The sequence below is a fragment of the Euleptes europaea genome, chromosome 12 (assembly GCF_029931775.1).
Source record: "Euleptes europaea isolate rEulEur1 chromosome 12, rEulEur1.hap1, whole genome shotgun sequence".
NCBI lineage: Eukaryota > Metazoa > Chordata > Lepidosauria > Squamata > Sphaerodactylidae > Euleptes > Euleptes europaea.
The window spans coordinates 64,187,216-64,208,726 of record NC_079323.1 but is presented as its reverse complement, the minus strand read 5'-3'; the positions used below and the strand labels follow the sequence as shown (position 1 = coordinate 64,208,726).

Sequence of the window (21,511 nt, the reverse complement as noted above, 5' to 3'; positions counted from 1 at the left end):
TTTACCATTCTGGATAGTCTATTATTGTATACCTGACTTATTCTTGTACACATTTTTTGTATTCTCATTGTGTATTAACTTACCTTGCTCAGTATTTATATCCTTTGGATACCTTTGCAGTGAGGTTCTTTTTTCTCTGAATACAATTGTTTGCATATTGCTCTTATGTGCTTTATTGAGCTTTCAACAAGTGCATAACTTTGATTCCTCAACCTCCAGGTGGTGGCAAGAAGAAAACAGTGCAGGCAATTATATCAAAAACATATATTCATGAAAAGTGCAAAACATCAAACAACAGTGCTAACACAAGAAAACCTCTGTCACCTTCTTTGGAGCAGCAAGAGGTGTTCCAGCAGACGTTGATTCTTGAAACTTGATTTTGGACCTTGTTTCATTGGAAGAGAGCCATTGTGCTTTATTTAAATATTGCTTTCACATTGTGAACAGCTTTGTATATATTGTCGAAGGCTTTCACGGTCAGAGTCCATTGGTTCTTGTAGGTTATCCGGGCTGTGTAACCGTGGTCTTGGTATTTTCTTTCCTGATGTTTCGCCAGCAGCTGTGGCAGGCATCTTCACAGGAGTAACACTGAAGGACAGTCCTTCAGTGTTACTCCTCTGAAGATGCCTGCCACAGCTGCTGGCGAAACATCTGACCGTGAAAGCCTTCGACAAGTACTATTTAACAGAGTAAACTGAGTTGTTGTTTGGTTGTAACCTCCAGGTGGTGGCTGGAGATCTCCTGCTACTACAACTGATCTCCAGCTGACAGAGATCAGTTCACCTGGAGAAAATGGTCGCTTTGGAAATTGGACTCTATGGCATTTAAGTCCCTCTCCTCCCCAAACCCTGCCCTCCTCAGGCTCTGCCCCAAAACCTCCCACTGGTGGTGAAGAGAGACCTGGAACCCTACGCATATAAGCAGTCAGTTCATCATAAAATTTTCTGAGTGTGCAGAGTTTAACTCCTAGTAGAAACATGGTTTACAAGGTATGAAAGCTATCAGAACTGTCCACCATGGATTTAATGGCTAATCAGGACATTTCACTAGTTCAGTAGCTGTTTTTGAACTGCAAAGTTGGGTGTGTGTGTGGGGGTTTTTTTTTTAATTTTTTGGTTTTTTTTTTTAGAAATTTCAGCCCAGGTGCTATTTTATTTGACAGGACTGCAAATCTGGCTAAGCCACATTAAACACATTTCATACTGCTACTTTAATAACAATTCAGCTAACTCACCCTCACACACTCTGGATGGTGTATAAAAGCACGGTTTCCTTTCACCACCAAAAACAGGGGATAGTACAAGATGAATTTTCAGAGCTGGATTTTGTTAATAGCATTCAGGCTGCTGAGAACCCCCAGGACACAATGATATGCATTATTCTCTCTGGGAATGGATGAAAGGTCTTATTGCTTATGAAGGTCAACCAAACAGAGGCAATTTAGTAACATGCAGTAGCAGCATTATGCCCTATAGAATCCCTTGAAAAGGATTTAAAATATTCAGAGATGTAAATAACTAGTCATTCTGTTGCAGAACACGGAGGCTAATCTTCCTTAGAATCTGTTGAGCCATAAATTCTACACAGGCATCGTATATGTCCTGTGAAAACTGGAATATATTTGAAAAGCTTGCTTTTTTCTTAAGGTAGTAATGGATGCTGTTGTGTTAATTTACTAGTATACTCAGTCTCATTATTCAAAATCTATACAAATGTGTAAGTAACACACACTTTAGGTAGCATACTAATCATACAAATACAGATTGTGGCAACCAAAGCCCTCCACAGGAATGATGCACCTATTAGATGGATCCCTGGTGACTGGAAAGTCTTCCAAGGAGCAAGGAGAAAAAGTAAAGCTGAATCCAATGAAATATAAAACATGAATAGGACTATGACACGTTGGGGGGGGGGCTGAAAGACTCATGGGTGGAATCCTATCTTCTCCCCCATTGCCAAGTTTGGTATGGCTCCTGGCCCCACCGCCCACCTCTGAGCCCAGTTGCAGCGCCCGCAGTGTCTGGAAGCCGTTCTGAGCCTGGAGTGGCTCCCGGTGTCCTCCACCACCACTGCGGCAGGGCCGAGAGCAGCTCTCAATGGCTGCCACAGAATCACGATAAGTGCATTTTCTTTGAGTGAGCAGACAATGCTTTTTTATTTTGAGAGGAATCTAAACCCACAATGTATTTTTAAAATATTTCAGATTTTTCTGCAAGCCTGGGGGGTCCCCCCAAGTTTGCAGGAAAATTTGTTTACTGTCGGTATGGCCCCAGTCCATGGGTTTAGATGACCACAGATGGGGGTCACATGTTCCTTTTCGATACATAGATGTGGGGATGTAAGTAAACACCCTTTTCTCTTCCATGGCTACAACCATTGCATCTCCACAGTGTTGTCTGAAAGTATTCCCGGGAAGAGGGGGGATGGGTTGGCAAGCCCCTCTGCTCTGCCTGCGCAGGCAGGGCAGAGGGGTTTAAAGACCCTGGGGGCCCTTTAAACAGATCTGCGGCTCCCAGCTGGGAGGCGCAGATCTGTTTAAACGGGGGGGGTGTGGAACAGATTGGCGCCTCCCAGCTGGGAGGCACAGACTTGTTTAAAGGCCCCCCCTGCGTGCCTTCAGGGGGCTCCCTGAAGGCGAGCGGGGACCCTTTAAACAGGTCTGTGCCTTCCAGCTGGGAGGCGCAGACCTGTTTAAAGGGGGGTGGGGGTGGAACAGATTTGTGCCTCCCGGCCGGGAGGCACAAACCTGTTTAAAGGCCCCCCCGCGCGTGCCTTCCCGGGAGTCCCGGGAGGGGGGGCGGGGGGTCTTTAAACCCCTCTGCTCTCTGTGCAGGGGCCCCTTTAAACAGATCTGCGCCTCCAATCTGTTTAAGGGGGGGGTTGGAACAGATGGAGGCGCAGACCTGTTTAAAGCCCCCCCCCCCCCCGCGCCTTCATGGAAGCCCCATGAAGGCATGGGGGAGTGAATCTGCCGTACTTTCCAGTAGAAGCGCGTTTTGTTGCTCGGATGCCTATGAAAAATGTTTGCTTCGGTTCCGCTGTCCCTCCCCGTGACATCTCCTTTCTCCTCCCCCAAGAATGGTGATTGGCTGGGGGAGTTTCGCGCTCGGACAAGAATACCGCCTCATTTGCTGCCTGCCTGCCTGCCTGCCTAGAGTCCTGGCACTTCTCTCCCTCCGTCCCGGAGGCTGGCGGGCAGGAAGGCGGCACGCCTTCCCCACCCCTCGCCCGGGATGGGCCTTAGAGCTGGGCCCACACCTCCAAGCCCAGGGGGACGTCGGACGGACGGCTCCAGGGGGAGACCGGCGGGGCCACGCCATGTGCTCCTCGCGTGGTGAGGGTGGTGGCAGCTCGGTCTAGGGCAGCTGGACCCGTGGGGGGGATGTTCAAGGGAAGGGGCTGTTGGCCCCTCTACCCCAGCGGGGAGGGGGGATTTTTGAGAAATCGGATGGGGAAAATGTGCATCCTGAGAGGGGAAAACCCAAGGAAAAACTCCCTCCCATCACTCTTCTGAAGAGGGGCGGCCAGCCTGCTCTGGGTCTCCCTCCTCTCTCTCGATGCACTGTGGCCGGATCATGGCCGGTGCGCAAGCCAGGGGCCTTCTTTCCTCTCCCCCCCCCCACCATTCCCACTTTCAGCTAAACACTTCTCTGGGCACATGGATGCAATTCCTGCCCCTCCCCCAATCCTGTCTGACATTAAAGGGCAATGGGCTCCACACCTATAGAAAATAGAGGGAAGCTTTGAGGAAAGCACTGCCTTGCCCCCCCCCCCAATTTGGAATCTGACTGTTCCCAAAGCAGAACAGAGCGAGGGTGGAAGAAAAATGGAGGAGACCAGAGGGACTGGTGCTTGTTTTTTGCGCTGGTGAACCGCACGAGGTAATCTGCTGGGCGGAGTTGGGGCGGAGTTGGGGGCAGGCATAAACAATGAGCCTGTTGGAAGGGGAGGCCTCCTGCAAAAGGGACAGACCAAACCGTTGTCAAATTCAGCGTGCTTTGTTCCCATGAAAAACCAAAACTACATCAAGATTGACAGAAATAAATTGCGGCCATGAAAAAAACATTTAAATTGTGATTTTTTTTTAGTCCGTGGCAAAACAGAAGCAAAATCTACCGTGAAAAATGCCCCATAATCACCATCACACCAGGAAGCTTCTTACCAGAAGGATGGTGAACTAGACAAATAACATCAGTATTTCTTAACAGCTTGCTTCTTCTTGGAAAATTGCTGCAGGCATTATGCCTTTATTCTGATTTATGTACAGTAATTAGTTATCGTAGGAATTCTAGAATAATGATTTCTAATCATAGTAATCAAAATGGTCTACATAGCAACCTCTGTTCATGCTTCATCTGTCTTATCAGATGAAGCTGGAAAATCTACACAAAAATGACTTCCTGTAGAGCGTTTGGTCCGAGCGCCATTGTTTCCTGGGGGCTCCCAGGAGACACCAAGAGTCGTTTAGATTTGGAGTGCAAAAAGCACCCCAACTCGGTCCTAAATAGTGGATCGGGAAGCAGGAAATTCCCCTGCAGCCTTCAAGAGCGGTTCGGACTCCCATATTCTCTGAGAGAGATTTTATTAAGCCTCTCGGAGATTTGGAAGCTGTCCCCGCCGGCACATAGGGGCTACCATTGCTGGAAGGGAATTTGAATGTTCTGACAGTGCCACTCCTGTAACAGGCTCCTCTGCCAAAGCCTCTGCATCTAGGTACTCAGGTAGTAAGGAAGACTTGGCTGAGCTTTGGGTCTCCCAACCCCCTGGTCTTCATTGGAAAAGGAGTCCATTCCTAGATTCACCTGCTCCCTCACCAAATTAGGACTCTCTTCCAGGTTCCAGTGGGGAAGGGGCCAGATGGGGTCTCAAAGATCAGATAGAAATAAATTGCACCTTTATGCAGGTATGAACTTGAATTAAGTAGGCAGTCACAATCCTGTGCTGGAACATAAGAATTTTAGCAGATCTTGGACTAATAAAGAGTGGCTAAGTGGATGGTTAAGCCTTTGCAGGCTTGCAGGAAGTCACCATTTGTGAGACAGAGGAGACAACGTGTGGTGCCTTTCTTTTCTCCTCACTATTCAGATGGTTAAAACGGTCATGTTAACTGGTACACCTTTCCTATTAAAGTTTCAAAGTTAAACAAATTTTTTAAATCTAGACAAACTTTTTTAAAAGGTATATACAGACATGAGGTCTGTATGTATCTAAGTGCCTTGTGGGAAAGTTTCCCCATAAGTCTTAAATCTTACATGTGTTAAAAGCTATCAGATTACCCTTGGGATAAATCTTTAAGCTTACACATTAGTGTAGAAATGTTTCTGTGTTTTCCACAAAGTAGGTTGTTTACCTTTAAGAGGTGGGAAATCAGAGTGAGATTACCAGCACTGATCCTTTAGTTAAGATTTTGCAAAACAGCACACTGCCCACCATATATGCCTTTGTCTATATGAATCAGGTAGGAAAGAAAGTATGTCTGGAAGTAAAAAACGCAGTTCATAATTGTTCATCAGACTAGAATGCAATAGGAGCTATGGAATAAATGTAAAATTTCAACTATTGGATTGGACAGTTTGCATTGTATTCTTCAGCAGAACAAAGCCTTAACTAAATGAAGCATATGGCTCTTTCTGAAGCTGTGGATACCCACTGCCTTCTTCCTGAAAAACAGCCTGTTCACTGTATACATTTAATAACTGAATAATGTGTTTCTTCACAGGCACTAATGAGATGTGACAGTCCACTCGGCTGCTGGACCCCAAACAGATATAGTATTTGTGGCTGCAAAGTTGAACAGATGGTGTGACCTGCTCCATTTTGTGTCATTTGCTGCAAACTTATTTGCTTGCATATTTAAATATTGTATACACTTTACATGCAGGAAATTCTTATTCTAGACCAAAAAAATTGCAAAGCAAAAGTGCATGGGTGATCTCACTGAAGTTATTCAGAATCAACACATGAGCGATATGAAGCAGGACTTTCCCTTTTTGCCATTTGAATATGACTTCAACTTTCATGTTCTATGCTCTCATTTTCAGAAGCATCTTCAGAACTTCTATTTGTTCATTTTCAAATGAGTCTTGCATTTTCTCTTCTTTGAAGTTAAAAAAATTATTTATTCATAGATTTTTATTTTAACTCCCAATATAGCCACCAAGATATTTAATGTATTTCTGTTTCAACAAGCTAATATAAACTAAAGTGCATTGCCTATTTCTACACCACTGCAAAAATTAGCAACCCAGATTTATATAAAGGCTCCAATATTCCGATATTACACGGAAATTCATATTCCATCTTTTACCTGACCAACATCTTAAGAATGAAAGTCAAATTTCATTAAGCCAAACTAGAAAAAAAGTCCTCCAGAGGAACAATTCTCAGTCACAATGATGCTAATGGGATTCTTCCATCAACTCTTCTACACATCACAAATGATGGCTTATTTGATTTTATATGCTATGATTATTAATGACTTTGGATAATATTTTAAATAAGTTTCCTAAAGACAAACAGAATGTCACAGAACATAACTCTGCCCTTCCTCTTTTCCCTCTGTGACCCCTGCACCTCCTGAAGTTCTCCCCACCCCCAGTAGACTGGGATACAGTGCAAGGAACTGAAGCTTGAGGATAAATCTGCAGAGATCAACTCCTTCCTCTCATGAGCAAGATCTTCCACAATGAAGCAAGTGTGCATACAAGATCAGGGAAAAGCAATTTCTGCCAATTCCCTTACTTCCTATAGCTCCCCCTGTACCATATTTTTCTCTGTTCCCAAAGGTCCCTCAGCCATCCAAAGAAGCTTTCCGGATAGTGCAGGAAGGGAATAAATCTTTTCCATAAGCTTGTTCTAGTCACAGTTTATTGAATCCAAACACATCCATCTCAGTTATAATAAAAATGCACAAGCTCCAGAGATCATTCATCCATCAGCACCTGCTAGAACACGAGTTCACATGTGACACTCGATGTGGAGAACTGAAAAAGCGAGTCACTTGAACTTCTGTGCAATCCATTTCCTTGTAAAGAAGAATTCTCCAGCACAGATATACGGTAGTTCTTCATTAACTTGTAACTTAAAGGGTTAAAATGAAATGTCTACCTACATCCTTTCCATAAGGCTTTGCTAGGGTCTGACTTTGGGGAGCAGACAATAAGATTACATGAAAAACATAAAGCCAGATTCTGCTTGGATATAAGTAGCCTGCCTCGAAGTGCAGATAGAGCCTCTTAAATGGGTCAATGAACGATAATAACCCTGCTCCCATCGGACTCCGTGCAAGTGACGCAGTGTGTTCTTTATTCCATAGGGCTAGCCTCACACCTACAGGTCTGAGGAACTATAGTCATAATGTGTTTTGCTCAAAAACATTGCCTGCTGCTCATTTGTTCTCTCTCAAATAAGGGGAAATGTGGTGAGATAATTTTTGCATGATTCATGATTTTAATATTTTCTGTGAATCCATGAACATTTTCTTTGCAAGTCATGCATGCCCTTATACAAACATTTTGACAGGTTTTTTTTTAAAGAAAGCAGTAAAAATTTTCCCCAAAAGAAACTTCTACTTGCTTATCAATGTAAGCTTCCTGACAAGTTGGCCGATAGAACAAGTTCCAGTAGGAAGTGATGTAGTGATAGGTAAATACAGGATTGCCGGCTCTGGGTTGGGAAATACCTGGAGATTTTCCAGGTGGAGCCTGAGGAGGGCGGAGTTTGATGAGGGGAGGGACTCCAGGGGGGTTATAATGCCATAGAGTCCACCTTCCAAAGAGGCTATTTTCTCCAGGTGAACTGATCTCTGTTGCCTGGAGATCAGTTGTAATCGCGGGAGATCACCAGCCACCACCTGGAGGTTGGCTACCCTAGGCAAATACCACAATAGTTTCGGAACTATAGTCCAGATCTCCAACATATTGTAATTCTTTCCATTGTATCAGTTTGATTCCTTGACACATTATACCATAATGTAATGTTTGTGATCAAATATAACCCCCATGTATTTTCCTTCTGATTTCAGAAAAATATTCATTTCAGCAATTCTCTGTTAGGAACCACAAATATCACATTTTGTTTTAATAGTCAGGAGCAAAACAGTCAAACACTTTTTCATTTACACCAGTTGGGAACCAATCATAGCATGGCACAAAAATCTTCAGTAGCACAAATTGCCTGCTTCTTCACTAACATCATCAGCTTGTTTATATTTATTGCAAAATAACTTCTGAAGGGTCTTGCAAGGTAGATCATGATTCCTACTTTGTTCAAAAGAAATTGTAACGAAAAAGTGAAACTGGTCTAAACCATGAAACACAATAAACTGCAGTGGAGGACCATTACTTTAAAAAAAATTGTTTTAAATCCTTGTTTTCTTTAGAAAGGATCCTCAGTTTCCTATTCACACTTTCCTTGCTTTCATTTCCAGTTATTACCTGTGCTAATAGTATAGTCAAAAAATAACTGAGCAATTTCTAGGAAAATTATGTTCTTGGCTCCCAGTACAAAGGAACATACCAGACACAGTTGCTGTTGTCTAAATGAGACTGTCAACAATACATTGGATCAGAAAATACAAATCTCTATAGCAACAGTAGCCTCTTCCAGACATTCAGCAATGCTCCCAGTATGCATGGTTGTCCTAAACAGGGCAACATGCCTGAACAGGGCAACATGCCTATTTTGGTATGGGCGAACTGATCAGACAACATGGTGACCATACATATCAGGAGTATTGTGGATAGTGCGTGCTTCTGATACATGTGGTTTCCAGGCTTCTGGTGTGCATGGGTGCCTGAGAACAAAATTTAATCATGCCATTTCCACAAAGACACAGGTATACTCTTAAAGTCCACTTCTACTGGGTAGGAGTAAAATCCAGGTCAGGTTAGCTTAGATTAAAGCTAAAACAAGGCTCATTTCTGGCTTATCTCCAAATCAGCCTGGCCTCTTAACTGTTTGCACAGATTTTATTATTTGACACCTACAGGAAGCATATTCCTATTTTGCCTGATAGACCCTGTAATTAACTGCACTGAAAGATATCAATGTGGTGTTTTTATATTTGTGCACAAAGTACAAAAATGCTAATACCTTTTCTTTTTAATGAAATTCTGTGGGGTTCAGGACAATTGCATCAAGTATCAAAAGCACAGAGATCAGCTTCTGAATGCTCTAGTAAAGTAAACATTTCAGCCAAGATCAGCTGAGTTCTAGGTGGGACATGGACAAGACAAGGCAAAAGTGAGCAGAGGAATCACCACTAGCCAAAGCCATTGTTAGTTCGTTGTGAAGGCTGCATGCCAGCTCTGTCATTTAGCAGGGGGGCTCAGACTATTGTTCCTGCACTAGTCTTTAAGTAAATGGGAGTTTAGGTAGCTCTGTAGAGAACCGTGTGCTTCCTGCTCGGCCTACTTGGAATTAAAGAGCCACACACTATGGAGGAGCCAAGCTCTCTGTTGGGGCTGGAATGCACCACCACTGTCTCAGGACTCAGCATGGTGGTGGTGAGAGACTTTCCAGAGCTACAGATTGTTCTACAGCTACCTCACTGGAGACCAAGGGAAATGGTGGAGTTAGCTCATTAGGAGCCAGTGGGAAGGACATCCCTGTCTCTTGCTACTCTCTTAGGGAGACTCTTGAGAGTAGTTACTTCAGTGACTGTCTCCTGGGTGCATTCCTAGACCCAGGCTTCCTCCAGATCTTTTTGCTAAACAGTTAGTGCGGTGTAGTTGTTAGAATGTTGGACTATGAGTGAGGAAACTCAGGTCGAAATCCCAACTCTATAGGTGACGCTGAGCCAGTTATTCTTTTCCAGCCCTACCTCACAGATTCATTTTGAGGATAAAATGGAAGGGGAGAGAATCATGCATGTTCCCTGAGCTCCTTACAGGAGGAGCAGCAAGACAATAGACAGACAAATAGTCAGACTGTAAGGAATTGTGTTACCAACCTTCAGATGAAGCCTGAAGTTCTCCTAGAAACACTACTGATCTCCAGAGTACAGAGATCAATTCTATGGCATCACATCTCTGCTGAGGTCCCTCCTCTCCCCAAATTCTGTTATCCCTAGTCACCATTCCCAAATCTCCAGGAATTTCCTAAGCCAGAGTTGGCAACCCTATGAAGTAAGGGGGTTAAAGTAGTTCAGGTCTACTATCTATCCTCTGCACACAGAAAATGAAGAAATGTCCAGATCTGTCAAGTGGAAGATACAGCATAATTCCACCATTAACACCACTGGGGTGGGGGTGGGGGACAAAGACTATAATTTACACCTGGATTTGAATAAATGATTTACTAATTTAAGTCATTACATTGTCTACCAGGTTTTTTTAAAAGGTCCTGACTCCTTCATCATCATTTTTTATACCAACCAAAGTGCCTGGTGGTGTGTCAATTTTTTCTTCTGATGAGGTCATTTTGCTGAAAGCAAGAAAAGCTGTAAGTGATAATGAGACACGAGCTGAAAAGCCGCTTGTTTAGCGCTCTCTCTCTCTCTCTCTCTCTCTCTCTCTCTCTCTGTGTGTGTGTGTGTGTGTGTGTGTGTAAAAAGATCTCCACCCTCACTCCTGTCTGGATTCTCAAAGTCCAGTATAGTACAAGCTATCAACAGCAGCATTTTTACTAACAAGTGTCCACATATGTACTTCCCTGCCTTATCTCTTTAGACTCAAAGCAGCTAACAAGTTTCAAACACATAAATCAGATCTCCCAAAACTGTTTAGCCTCCAGTGAATGCCTTCTGAAATAATATCCTTTTCTGTGTGTTCCTTGATGCAGAAAGTGAAGGCAAGGCACCCTCCATACCCACTCTAGTAAGCCATTCCAAGAGACTAGACCTACACAAAGATAGCCTGCTATCAAGTGTCTGCTCCAGCAAGAAGTGAGATAACAAGCAGGTGTTCATCTCTGAACTTGAACTGTGTTTCAGAGATAGGTCACAACTATAAGGATGAGCACAGCTATAAGGATGAGACCCAATCTTCTTGCAAACTGGAACTCTGGAAAACATTGGAAGCTCATCCCTGACCCACAGGTTTGTATTCTGAGGAATTCAGCACAACACCAGTTGACTTTATTATTATTATTATTTTATCTATCTATTATTCTCTATATTTATGTTTTTGAGATTCACATCAGGGATAGGCAACTGGATTGGCAGATATTTATTTAAGAGGGGGCTGACAAAAGTGATCCAAGATAGAATGAAACCAGTAAAACTGTAACAAAAGCTAACAATTATAAAGTTGACAAACATAAAGCAAAACAAAGCATAGCTAATTAAAAGATTAAAAACAGCAGAGGGAAGACAGCATGATGTATTTTGATCTCATAAGATCTCAGAAGCCAAGCAGGGTCGGTACTTAGAAGGGAATCCACCAAGGAAAATTCTGTGAAAAATTCTATCGGGGGATGGTTTACACCTCACGAGGGTGGGAAAAAATGTGTTTGGTGAGAGCCTTGCAAACCTGATCAGGAGGGCTTTAAACTAAATCCTATGGGGGAGCGAGACAACAATTTAAAGCCTTGTATGCTGATAATACCTGGAGACGAGAACAATAAAGATTTGCAGGGAGTGGCATGTACGCAAGGAAACATAAACTCACAGGTTAAAAGTACAGAAACGAAAACCACGGGGCACATAAACCATGGATTCCGATGTCTGTACACTAATGCGCAGAGTATGGGAAACAAGCAGGAAGAACTCGAAGCCCTAATACAGGAAGGGGATTTTGACCTAATAGGCATTGATTGAGGGGTACAACTTGTTTAAAAGGGATAGATTGATAAGGAAGGGGGGAGGAGTAGCACTGTATGTCAAAGATGTGTACACTTGTGAAGAAGTACATGAATCTGAGCATGGTATTGCAGTCGAGACTCTATGGGTAAACATAAAAGGAATAAGAAATAATTGTGATATTCTCGTGGGGGTCTGCTATCAACTGCCAAACCAGGCAGAGGACTTGGATGGGATGCTCCTAGACCAGATCACAAAGTTCTCAAAGAGACGGGACATGGTGGTCATGGGAGATTTTAATTACCGGGGTATCTGTTGGAAGTCCAACGCTGCTAAAAATGCAAGATCCAATAAATTCCTGACTTGTCTTGCTGACAACTTCCTATTCCAGAAGGTGGACAGGGAAACAAGGGGTCTGCTATCTTAGACTTGATTCTCACCAACAGGGAAGAACTGGTCGATGAGGTTAAAGTAATAGGCACCCTGGGTAGTAGTGACCACGTACTCTTGGAATTTACAATCTTGGGGAGAGGAAAACCTGTACGTAGTCAGACATGTAGGTTGGACTTCAAAATAGCAAATTTTAACAAACTTAAACTTATGCTAGGTAGAATCCCATGGTCAGAAATACTTAAGGAGAAGGGAGTTCAAGAAGGGTGGGCATTTCTTAAAAATAAAATACTGAAGGCGCAATCCCAAACCATTCCTATGAGAAGGAAAAATGGGAGGAGCCTAAAAAGGCCAGGGTGGCTCCATAAACAGCTTTTTAAAGAGTTGAGAAATAAAAAAAGACTCATTTATGAAGTGGAAGGAGGGCCTTATAACCAAAGAGGAATATAAGCAAATAACTAGTGCTTGTAGGGAGGGTGTTAGGAAAGCTAAAGCTCAGTATGAACTTAGGATAGCGAGAGATGCTAAACGCAACAAAAAAGGGTTCTTTTCCTATGTACCGAGTAAGAGTAAGAATAAGGACAAGATAAGCCCATTGTGTGGACCGGAAAGTGAAATTGTAACAGGAGATGAAGAGAGGGCAGAACTCCTCAATTCCTACCTTTCCTCAGTTTTTTCTCGTGAGGGAAGTGGTGCTCAACATGGCATAAACAGAACATGTGAGGAGGGAAGGGATTTGCAGCCTAGAATTGGCATTGGGGTAGTGCACAAACACCTGGTATCTTTAAATGAAACAAAATCCTCTGGGCCAGATGAATTGCACCCAAGGGTACTAAGAACTTGCAGATGTGATTTCGGAACCTCTGTCCATTATTTTTGAAAAGTCTTGGCAAACAGGTGAGGTGCCAGAAGATTGGAGGGGGGCAAATGTTGCCCCTATCTTCAAGAAGGGGAAAAAGGAGGATCCAGGTAACTACTGACCCATCAGCTTGACTTCTATACCATGAAGAAGTGTTCGAACAAATCATCAAACAGTCCATCCTTGAGCATTTAGAAAGGATGGATCTGATCACTAAGAGCTAGCATGGGTCAGACTAATCTTATCTCCTTTTTTGAGAAAGTTACTACCTTGCTGGATCAGGGGAATGCTGTAGACATAGTTTATCTAGATTTCAGTAAGGCTTTTGATAAGGTTCCACACAGTATTCTAGTTGACAAATTGGGAAAATGTGGGTTAGATCCTATTATTGTTAGATGGATCTGCAACTGGTTGACAGATCGTACCTGAAGAGTGCTAGTTAATGGTTCCTCATCCACTTGGAGAGAAGTGACTAGTGGAGTTCCTCAGGGATCTGTGCTGGGCCCTGTGTTGTTCAACACCTTTATAAATGATTTGGATGAAGGAATAGAGGGGATGCTTATTAAATTTGCAGATGATACTAAATTGCTTCTACCGTAGCAAATACGGTAGAAGACAGAGCCAAGATGCAGGATGATCTTGACAGGCTGGAGAAATGGGCTAGAACTAATAAAATGCACTTCAACAAAGACAAATGTAAAGTTCTGCATTTAGGTAGGAAAAATCCAATGCATAATTATAGGATGGGGGAGACTTGTTTGAACAGTAGTGTGTGTGAAAAGGATCTTGGGGTCTTAGTAGACCAAACACTGAACATGAGTCAGCAGTGTGATGCTGTAACTAAAAAGGCAAATGCAGTCTTGGGCTGCATCAACAGAAATACAGTGTCCAGAACACGCGAAGTGATGGTATCGCTTTACTCTGCTCTGGTTAGACCTCAACTAGAGTACTGTGTTCAGTTTTGGGCACCACAATTTAAGAAAGATGTAGACAAGCTGGAACGTGTCCAGAGAAGGGCAACAAAGATGGTGAGGGGTCTGGAGACCAAGTCCTATGAGGAAAGGTTGAAGGAGCTGGGTATGTTTAGCCTGAAGAGGAGAAGACTGAGAGGGGATATGATAACCATGTTCAAGTACTTGAAGGGCTGTCATATAGAGGAGGGTGCCGAGTTGTTTTCTGTTGCTCAAGAAGGTTGGACCAGAACCAATGGGTTGAAATTAAATCAAAAGAGTTTCTGTCTAGACATTAGGAAGAATTTTCTAACAGAGCGGTTCCTCAGTGGAACAGGCTTCCTCGGGAGGTGGTAAGCTCTCCTTCCCTGGAGGTTTTTAAGAAGAGGTTAGCTGACCATCTGTCAGCAATGCTGATTCTGTGACCTTAGGCAGATGATGAGAGGGAGGGCATCTTGGCCATCTTCTGGTCACTAGGGGTGTGGAGGGGGGAGGTAGTTGTGAATTTCCTGCATTGTGCAGGGGGTTGGATTGATATTATATTCCAATTAAGCCACCAGCTCACAGAATCTTATTTGCACAGGTCAGATGCTAAAACACCGCCTACCACCTTTTTAGCAATAATTATTTTATGCTAGCTGGATCTAGGTTGTTTAGGTAAAAAAAGATAACCGAAAATCCAAAATTAAGCAGGTACAATTAACAAAGGATCATTTTAAAGATATGCCTCCAAAGTAGGTTTATAGCTGTGATATTATCTTGTTTTCTGACATGAGAGCAATGATTCAGGCAGCCAAAATGATAATCCATTTAAGTTAAAAATGCAGGCTTCAGCATGAGTGTAAACAATGTAACCGGTATGCTTTGCAGAATAGGAATATATACCTTTTCCAGCAATGATTTTGGTCCTTACTATTCTACATTCTTTTCCTTTCTCATCTTAGCAACAGTCGCAGTGCAGCCAATCAGCATCTGCTTCCTCCCTGCTTCAGCATCACAGACTGAGGTTACTATCGTGCATTGACCGACAGTAACCGAGCGTGCATGAGAGAGCTGGCTCATGCGGCACCTCTACTGCAGTGCACCTGCCATGATAAGGACAGGCTTTTACTGACTCCTTTAACTAGGATTAACGAATAATTTAGAGCAAATCCTATTTTTAATCTTTGCATCTTTAAATGGTGCAGGGTATGGAAGTATGCAAGAACACACACACAATATAAAGCATTCTTGTTTAAATGAAAGTGTCAGAATGGATTTGTAACAGTACCTCAAAAAAGAAGAGAAACTTAGTACATTTAAACCAGGTATTGTAATTCAACAACAATGAAAGCAGTGTTCTGTGAAAGCTACATTCCTCGCAGTTTTTAAATGCACCCTTCAGTTTTGGATTCGTTTGGTTAAACAGGTGTCTAATTTTTTCTGATGGCATAATCTCAAACTCTGATTTTTGAAAGATTTTTGAAAGAGTTATAATTTACCAGTTGTCCAAAATTTGAGTTCCAACAACATGGAAGAGAAGTTTTATTTGAACTGGTCTTTAAAAAAAAAACCAATTTGGGTAAAATAGCTGTCCTTTTCAACATCCTAAAAAGACTACAAGAAGAATGTTTTGATTGCATGAACTAGCATCATAGAGGTTGACATATAAGGAGGGAGCAATGATCTTGAATGCCACACACCAGGAATGTTTTTCAAAGACTATGGGATTTAGGCAAGAGTACAGATTCGCATTTCAGAGGAACCTGCGCAGCCAATATCCTCATAGATTATGCCAAAAGCATTCTACAGAGCATTCAGTTTTGCTAAACTCAGATTCACACATTACTCTTTTTACATGAATACCTAATATTTAAAAATGTATGTCTAAAAATGTAGTATGTTTGGAAACACACGTATCCTTCAGGTACACACGTTATGGAGAATGCAGGTTGGGTCTGGGGTCCTCACCTTGCATCCTGTGTGTATCAGTCACACATGAGTTACAAGCTTTCCTTGATTCCCCTGCACACAGCACCTGATTCGGATCATGACTGTGGTATGCATAGAGCAGGGGCTTTAGCCTTCCCCACCACACTGTTTTTCAGACCTGAAATAGACAATGGGACGCTGTTTGGTCTGTTGGGGAAAACCCATGAGTGTACACATGTGTTTCCCCAATGGTCCAAATAATATATTCCCAGGGCCATTGCCCGTCAGGAAGCCCCTTTTCCACATGCGTCACAGTCCCAGTCCAGATCAGGCCCCTACTTGCAGAGGAACCGAGGAGAGCATCTACAGCTCACACGTGGCTGTTTTGTAGAACACTGGGTGGGGACCCCAAACCAAACCTGTGTCTTACATAATGTGTGCACCTGTTTAATACATATCTTTCCAAGAACCGTTGACTCCTTCATATACTACATCATGTACATAATTATACTACATAATGTGCTGATTAGCTTTTAGTTCCAAATAGCTTTTAAAAAAGCATTTGGGTAAGGATTTTATTTTTATTTACAGTGACCATTTCTTGAGAAGAATGGCAACTAAAAACACATCCTACTTGGAGAAAGATTGTTTTCCATACACAAAATTTCTTACTATTGCTGCGCAAATGTTAGCATGAGACATGGTGAGTTGCTCCAAGTCAAGCTAGTTCTCCCACATATAAAGTCAATGCTATTTCCACTGCCATCCCCCACTTAATCTACACTATCTGGTTCTAAGGACATAAGTCAGAGTGTTGCTTAGAACAAAGCACATCACACATCTTCCATCTGTACTACTTTATACCAGTCTTCAACAACTACGTATGCTTGTTAACCCTATTGATATATGTAAGGCAGATCTCCACTTATCTCTATGTTTGCTTTGTGGTATACCCAAAGAGGCTCAATTCAGTCTACAAAACTAATTTTCAGTCATACACAGACTAATTATCATGATTGGATCACGATTCATTATGCAGTAAAGTCTATCTCCGTATTTCACTGTAAACCTTGAGAAGCTGAACATTCTTTTGCAAACTGAATTACTTGGAAAAATTGATGCATCCACTTCACAATGCATCCTTTACAATGGATGCATCCACATAGTAATAATTTTGATGTATTATATTAAATTTCAGGCCTTCCTTTGTAAATGAGGGAACATCTAGGAAAAGTCTGGTCTTGAGTCTTTACAGACTCGCTTATGGTGAGTTTATTAATGGTATGTTACACTATTTGAGTGTATCTTAGGTATCTTGACCATTTTAGCACTGCTTTTTTATTCCCCATCTCAAGTCAACAATATGTAGGTTCTTGAGGCATTATAAAGACGTGGACCAAACTGAACATGAATACAGATGCTCATTTACCAAGCAGCAGTTTACCATAGTATGCACCTAACCACTTATCCAACTTGCCTTTTGTAACTAACTAATGTCCTATCAAAAATATGGGAAATTTATTACATTTCCACACATGATCACAAGTCCAGAAAGAGAAAGTGACAGAATTCTTGTCACTGTTAAGAAGATGATAAAGATGATCAGCTTACCAATTGCATATGTGCATATTATGATAAGATGGCACCTGGCATTAAAACTGTGGCCAAGTTTGGTAGCATAGCCTCTGCAGACAGTCATGCAAAAGTGACTACTTACTCTGGAATAATAATATTAAAGTAAATAGGAATACTTTGCAATAAGATATGGATGGTGTCCCTTACATTATAAACTGTATCCATACAGTTTATATTACTATGGTCCTGTGTTGTGTAAAAGGTGCTAACACACAGCAACATTTGCCTCATTTTTGTTAAGTGTCACTTCCTAGGCATATGTGCAAGTTTGCCTTTGTTAAGCATGTTCTGTAAATGCTGTTGTCAAGATTGCTTCGTGTACTGACTTGGCACAGCTGACTGTTATTGCAATTTTTTTCTTATAAGGAACAGAGCAAATAAAAAAAAATATGTTCTATAAAGAAGTTAGCAGAAATGAGACATGACTTTCCTGTTTTAGGCAGAAGAGTTTGCCGTTACTAGGCTGGGTCAGTGAGAGACACAGAAAGAAGAAGAGTTGGTTTTTATACGCCAACTTTCTCTACCATTAGTTACCAGTAGGGTTGCCAACCGCCAAGTACTAGCTGGAGATCTCCTGCTATTACAACAGATCTCCAGCCGATAGAGATCAGTTCACCTAGAGCAAATGGACGCTTTAGCAATTGGACTCTATGGCATTTACGTCCCTCCTCCCTAAACCCCGCCCTCCTCAGGCTCTGCCCCAAAAACCTCCCACTGGTGGCAAAGAGGGCCCTGGCAACCCTAGTTTCCAGCAATTCCTAGAGCTACCCTATGTCACCTTCAGGTTGTTCTCAGAAGTGACACTGTGACACATTCACCATCATTCACACACACACCCCGCCACTTTCTCCATTCCCAGCCCTCCCACTGGTTGCCAAGCTTGGCCTGGAAACCTTTCCAGTGCTCTTTGCTTCGAAGGAAACCAAAATGGGTAGGCTCTACTTATGGAGTTTTCCAGAGATGCTTAATAATAAACATCATTCTTTTTCCTCCTGCAAGCTCTTACTTAGAAGGAATGTCTACTTTAATTTATTTCATAAAGTATCCGAGGATTATTTCCAAGTTATTTTAAGATCACAGGTTGAGTAATTTCCTTTATCTTAATTGTTTCTTCCATTTGGATTGCACTTTCAAGAACTCAAGTAAACTAATATAAGATCTCCATTTAGTCTACAGTAGTGTATCAAACCATCCAGAGCTGGACCATATCCTAACTCTTTGGCTGTCCAATATTAATCCAGGAATTGTAACTAATTTGTAGCAAGGCCACACAGATAGTGCCCCAGCAAAGCAGAGGGGCATAGCTCTTGTTGTTTTTTAAAATCCTCATATATATGTAGTATTTCTTTACTTCATAAAATATGTAGCATCAAAGAACAAAGTGTGAATCCCTAAGCAGATACTACGACCATGTTGTAGCCAAATAATAATTTAAAGTTTACAACAGAAATAGCTCAGTTCTGTTTTACTTCACATGTTCCAGTTTTCTCTGCCTTCATGACCAAGTAGTATGATTCACTTCAGAACTAAGTCAGAATATAAGGAACACTTCCCTCAGTATTCATCTGTAAAGTTTTTGTTTTCTTACCCTTCCTCCTCCACCATGGTCCTTCCTGGATAGAGTATGAGAGTTCTTTGAACTCAATGTTCACAGCTGGTCTCCTGGGCAGGTAGGAGAAGCGGTGGGCTTCTGTCAAAGCATTGTCCAGCTTTTTTAAATGGCAGTTTAGTAAATGAACATCTTGTGCATCGGTGCCATTGGAGACCACCTCATCTACCGAAACACATACAGACTTTGGCTCAGGCATAGCAGGTGAACAATTGCTGGCATTCTGGAAGACAAAAGAGGAAGCACAAATATATCTGCAAGTTTTTTCTGGGAAAACACATTCATTAAGCATTTGCTCCAGTGCACTACTTCTCATGGCAAGAGAAAAAGAGAAAGAAAGAGGGAGAGCACAAATATCCACTGCAAGTTCTATTATTATAATACCTTCCTAAGTTCTTTGGAGAAGCCTCATGGCGCAGAGTGGTAAGCTGCAGTACTGCAGTCCAAGCTCTGCTCACGACCTGAGTTCGATCCCAACAGAGGTCGGTTTCAGGTAGCCAGCTCAAGGTTGACTCAGTCTTCCATCCTTCCGAGGTCGGTGAAATGAGTACCCAGATTGCTGGGAGTAAAGGGAAGATGACTGGGGAAGGCACCCCGCAAACGAAGTCTGCCTAGTAAACGTGGGGATGTGACGTCACACCATGGGTCAGGAATGACTCGGTGCTTGCACAGGGGACCTTTACCTTTTTAAGTTCTTTAGAAGAGAACAGGGCTGTTCATCCAGAAAGGATTCCTCCAGCTCAAATATTCATCTATGGCAATTACAGCACTATTGCATTAGTCACATATTTCCTTGAAAAAGTACACACTATGGGCTAGTTCATACAACATGTTTTTCCTTAACACAAGCATTCCGGACTGTTCCTGTTCTACACTTCTGTGGACAAATATAACATGTAAACTAGGCATGGGACAGCAGCACTATCCATGATCATGATGACTGGAAAAACTGTGGTTTGCATTATATGTATGACCATGAAAGCATATGCTTAAAGATTTCAGAATTACTTATATTGAGAAATATAGAGAGAGTTAGGGCTAATTCTTAGCACATTGAGTGGACTGGAGAAAGAGACAAAAGAATCTTTCAGTAGAGATGGTCAGCAATATATCTGATGGTATATCTAGATGAACCTTGTCAACTGCACAGAATTGGTCCTTGTTCATATGATCCCAAAGATTTTTTAAAATCTGAATCATTGTTTAAACCAAAAACAGGAATATTTTCAATACAATTGAATAGTTTTAGAAAAACCACTTCCCTTCATAATAGTCAGAATGGAATTGTGTAATATTTCCCAATCATAGGAAACCATCTTGAAAATATGTCTATGATTTTTTTCTTTTTGCACCACATTCCTAAGCACATTAATTTGCGAATAAGATCAATTTGAGAGCCAGCATGGTATAGTGGTTAAGGTGTCGTACTAACCTGTGAAAACCAGGTTTGAATCCCCACTCGTGCCATGGAAGCTTGCTGGGTGACCCTGGGCCAGTCACACACTCTCAGCCCTGATTGTGGCTAGTATTTGGATGGGAGACCTCCAAGGAATACCAGGGTAATGTGGAGCCAGGCAAGGCAAACCACTTCCAAATGTCTTTTGCCTTGAAAACCCCATGGGGTCACCTTAAGTCAGCTGTGACTTGATGGCAAAAAAACACAACGAAGATCCATTTATTCTAGAATTTGTTTCTTTAAAAATCTGCTTGGCATCTAAGCCTAGTGTTAGGGCCAGCTCAAGAGTTCAGGTAGCCATATTGTATGTAGACCTGGAGTGTGTGTTCCCCAAGGGTGAGGGGCTGAAGCTGGTTGGCACTGGAACTTGAAGCATAGTTGACAAAACAGAAGGCTAGCTCCCCACTCCCAATTTAAAGTAGACATGGCAAATCCAGAGAGTTCATACTGCCTGCCAATCATAAAGGCTGATATTATTTTCTTCTTTTTCTTTCTACCTCTGAGGATAAATCTGAGGCTTGAACACAGACAGGCCACAGTAGCTCACTAAGTGAGCTATCAACACCTGATCCCAGTGCCAGACTATGAAGCTTTAAGTTCAGACCCCAAAGTCCCTCATGCTTGGTTGTTCTAGGCTTAAAATGGAGGATCTAAGCTCTTGGATATCCAGGATTTCCTTGGGCCATTTTTGGACACAGACCAATTGTTATTAATTTAGTGCGGTGCTGGACATCTCTCTTCAATAATTGCTTCCAGCAGATCCACTGAGCTTTGGTATCTTCCTCTCAGAAAACCATTGCTATTTACTTCTCTGCCCTGGAACCCATCAAGGCCAATATCTTTTTGAATCCTGTCAATTACATAAGCCAGTATTCTCAGTTTCTAAGGGAACACTGCCAGGTAAGTTCTGTTGCAGTTATCCTGGCATCCCATTGTGCAAGAATGACAGAAATTGCTCAAG

The 21,511-nt window shown here is 42.2% G+C and overlaps 1 protein-coding gene across 1 annotated transcript in view; it reads right to left on the bottom strand.

The window, feature by feature from the left end:
• ABCG1 (ATP binding cassette subfamily G member 1) overlaps nt 1-19,312 on the bottom strand; it is a 47,774-nt gene extending 28,462 nt beyond the window's left edge. The window contains exon 1 of the mRNA XM_056858301.1: nt 19,074-19,312. Within this exon, the coding sequence (XP_056714279.1) occupies nt 19,074-19,293 (220 nt within the window). The 5' untranslated portion in view covers nt 19,294-19,312. The remainder of the gene's footprint in view (nt 1-19,073) is intronic.
• Between the last annotated feature and the right edge of the window lie 2,199 nt (nt 19,313-21,511).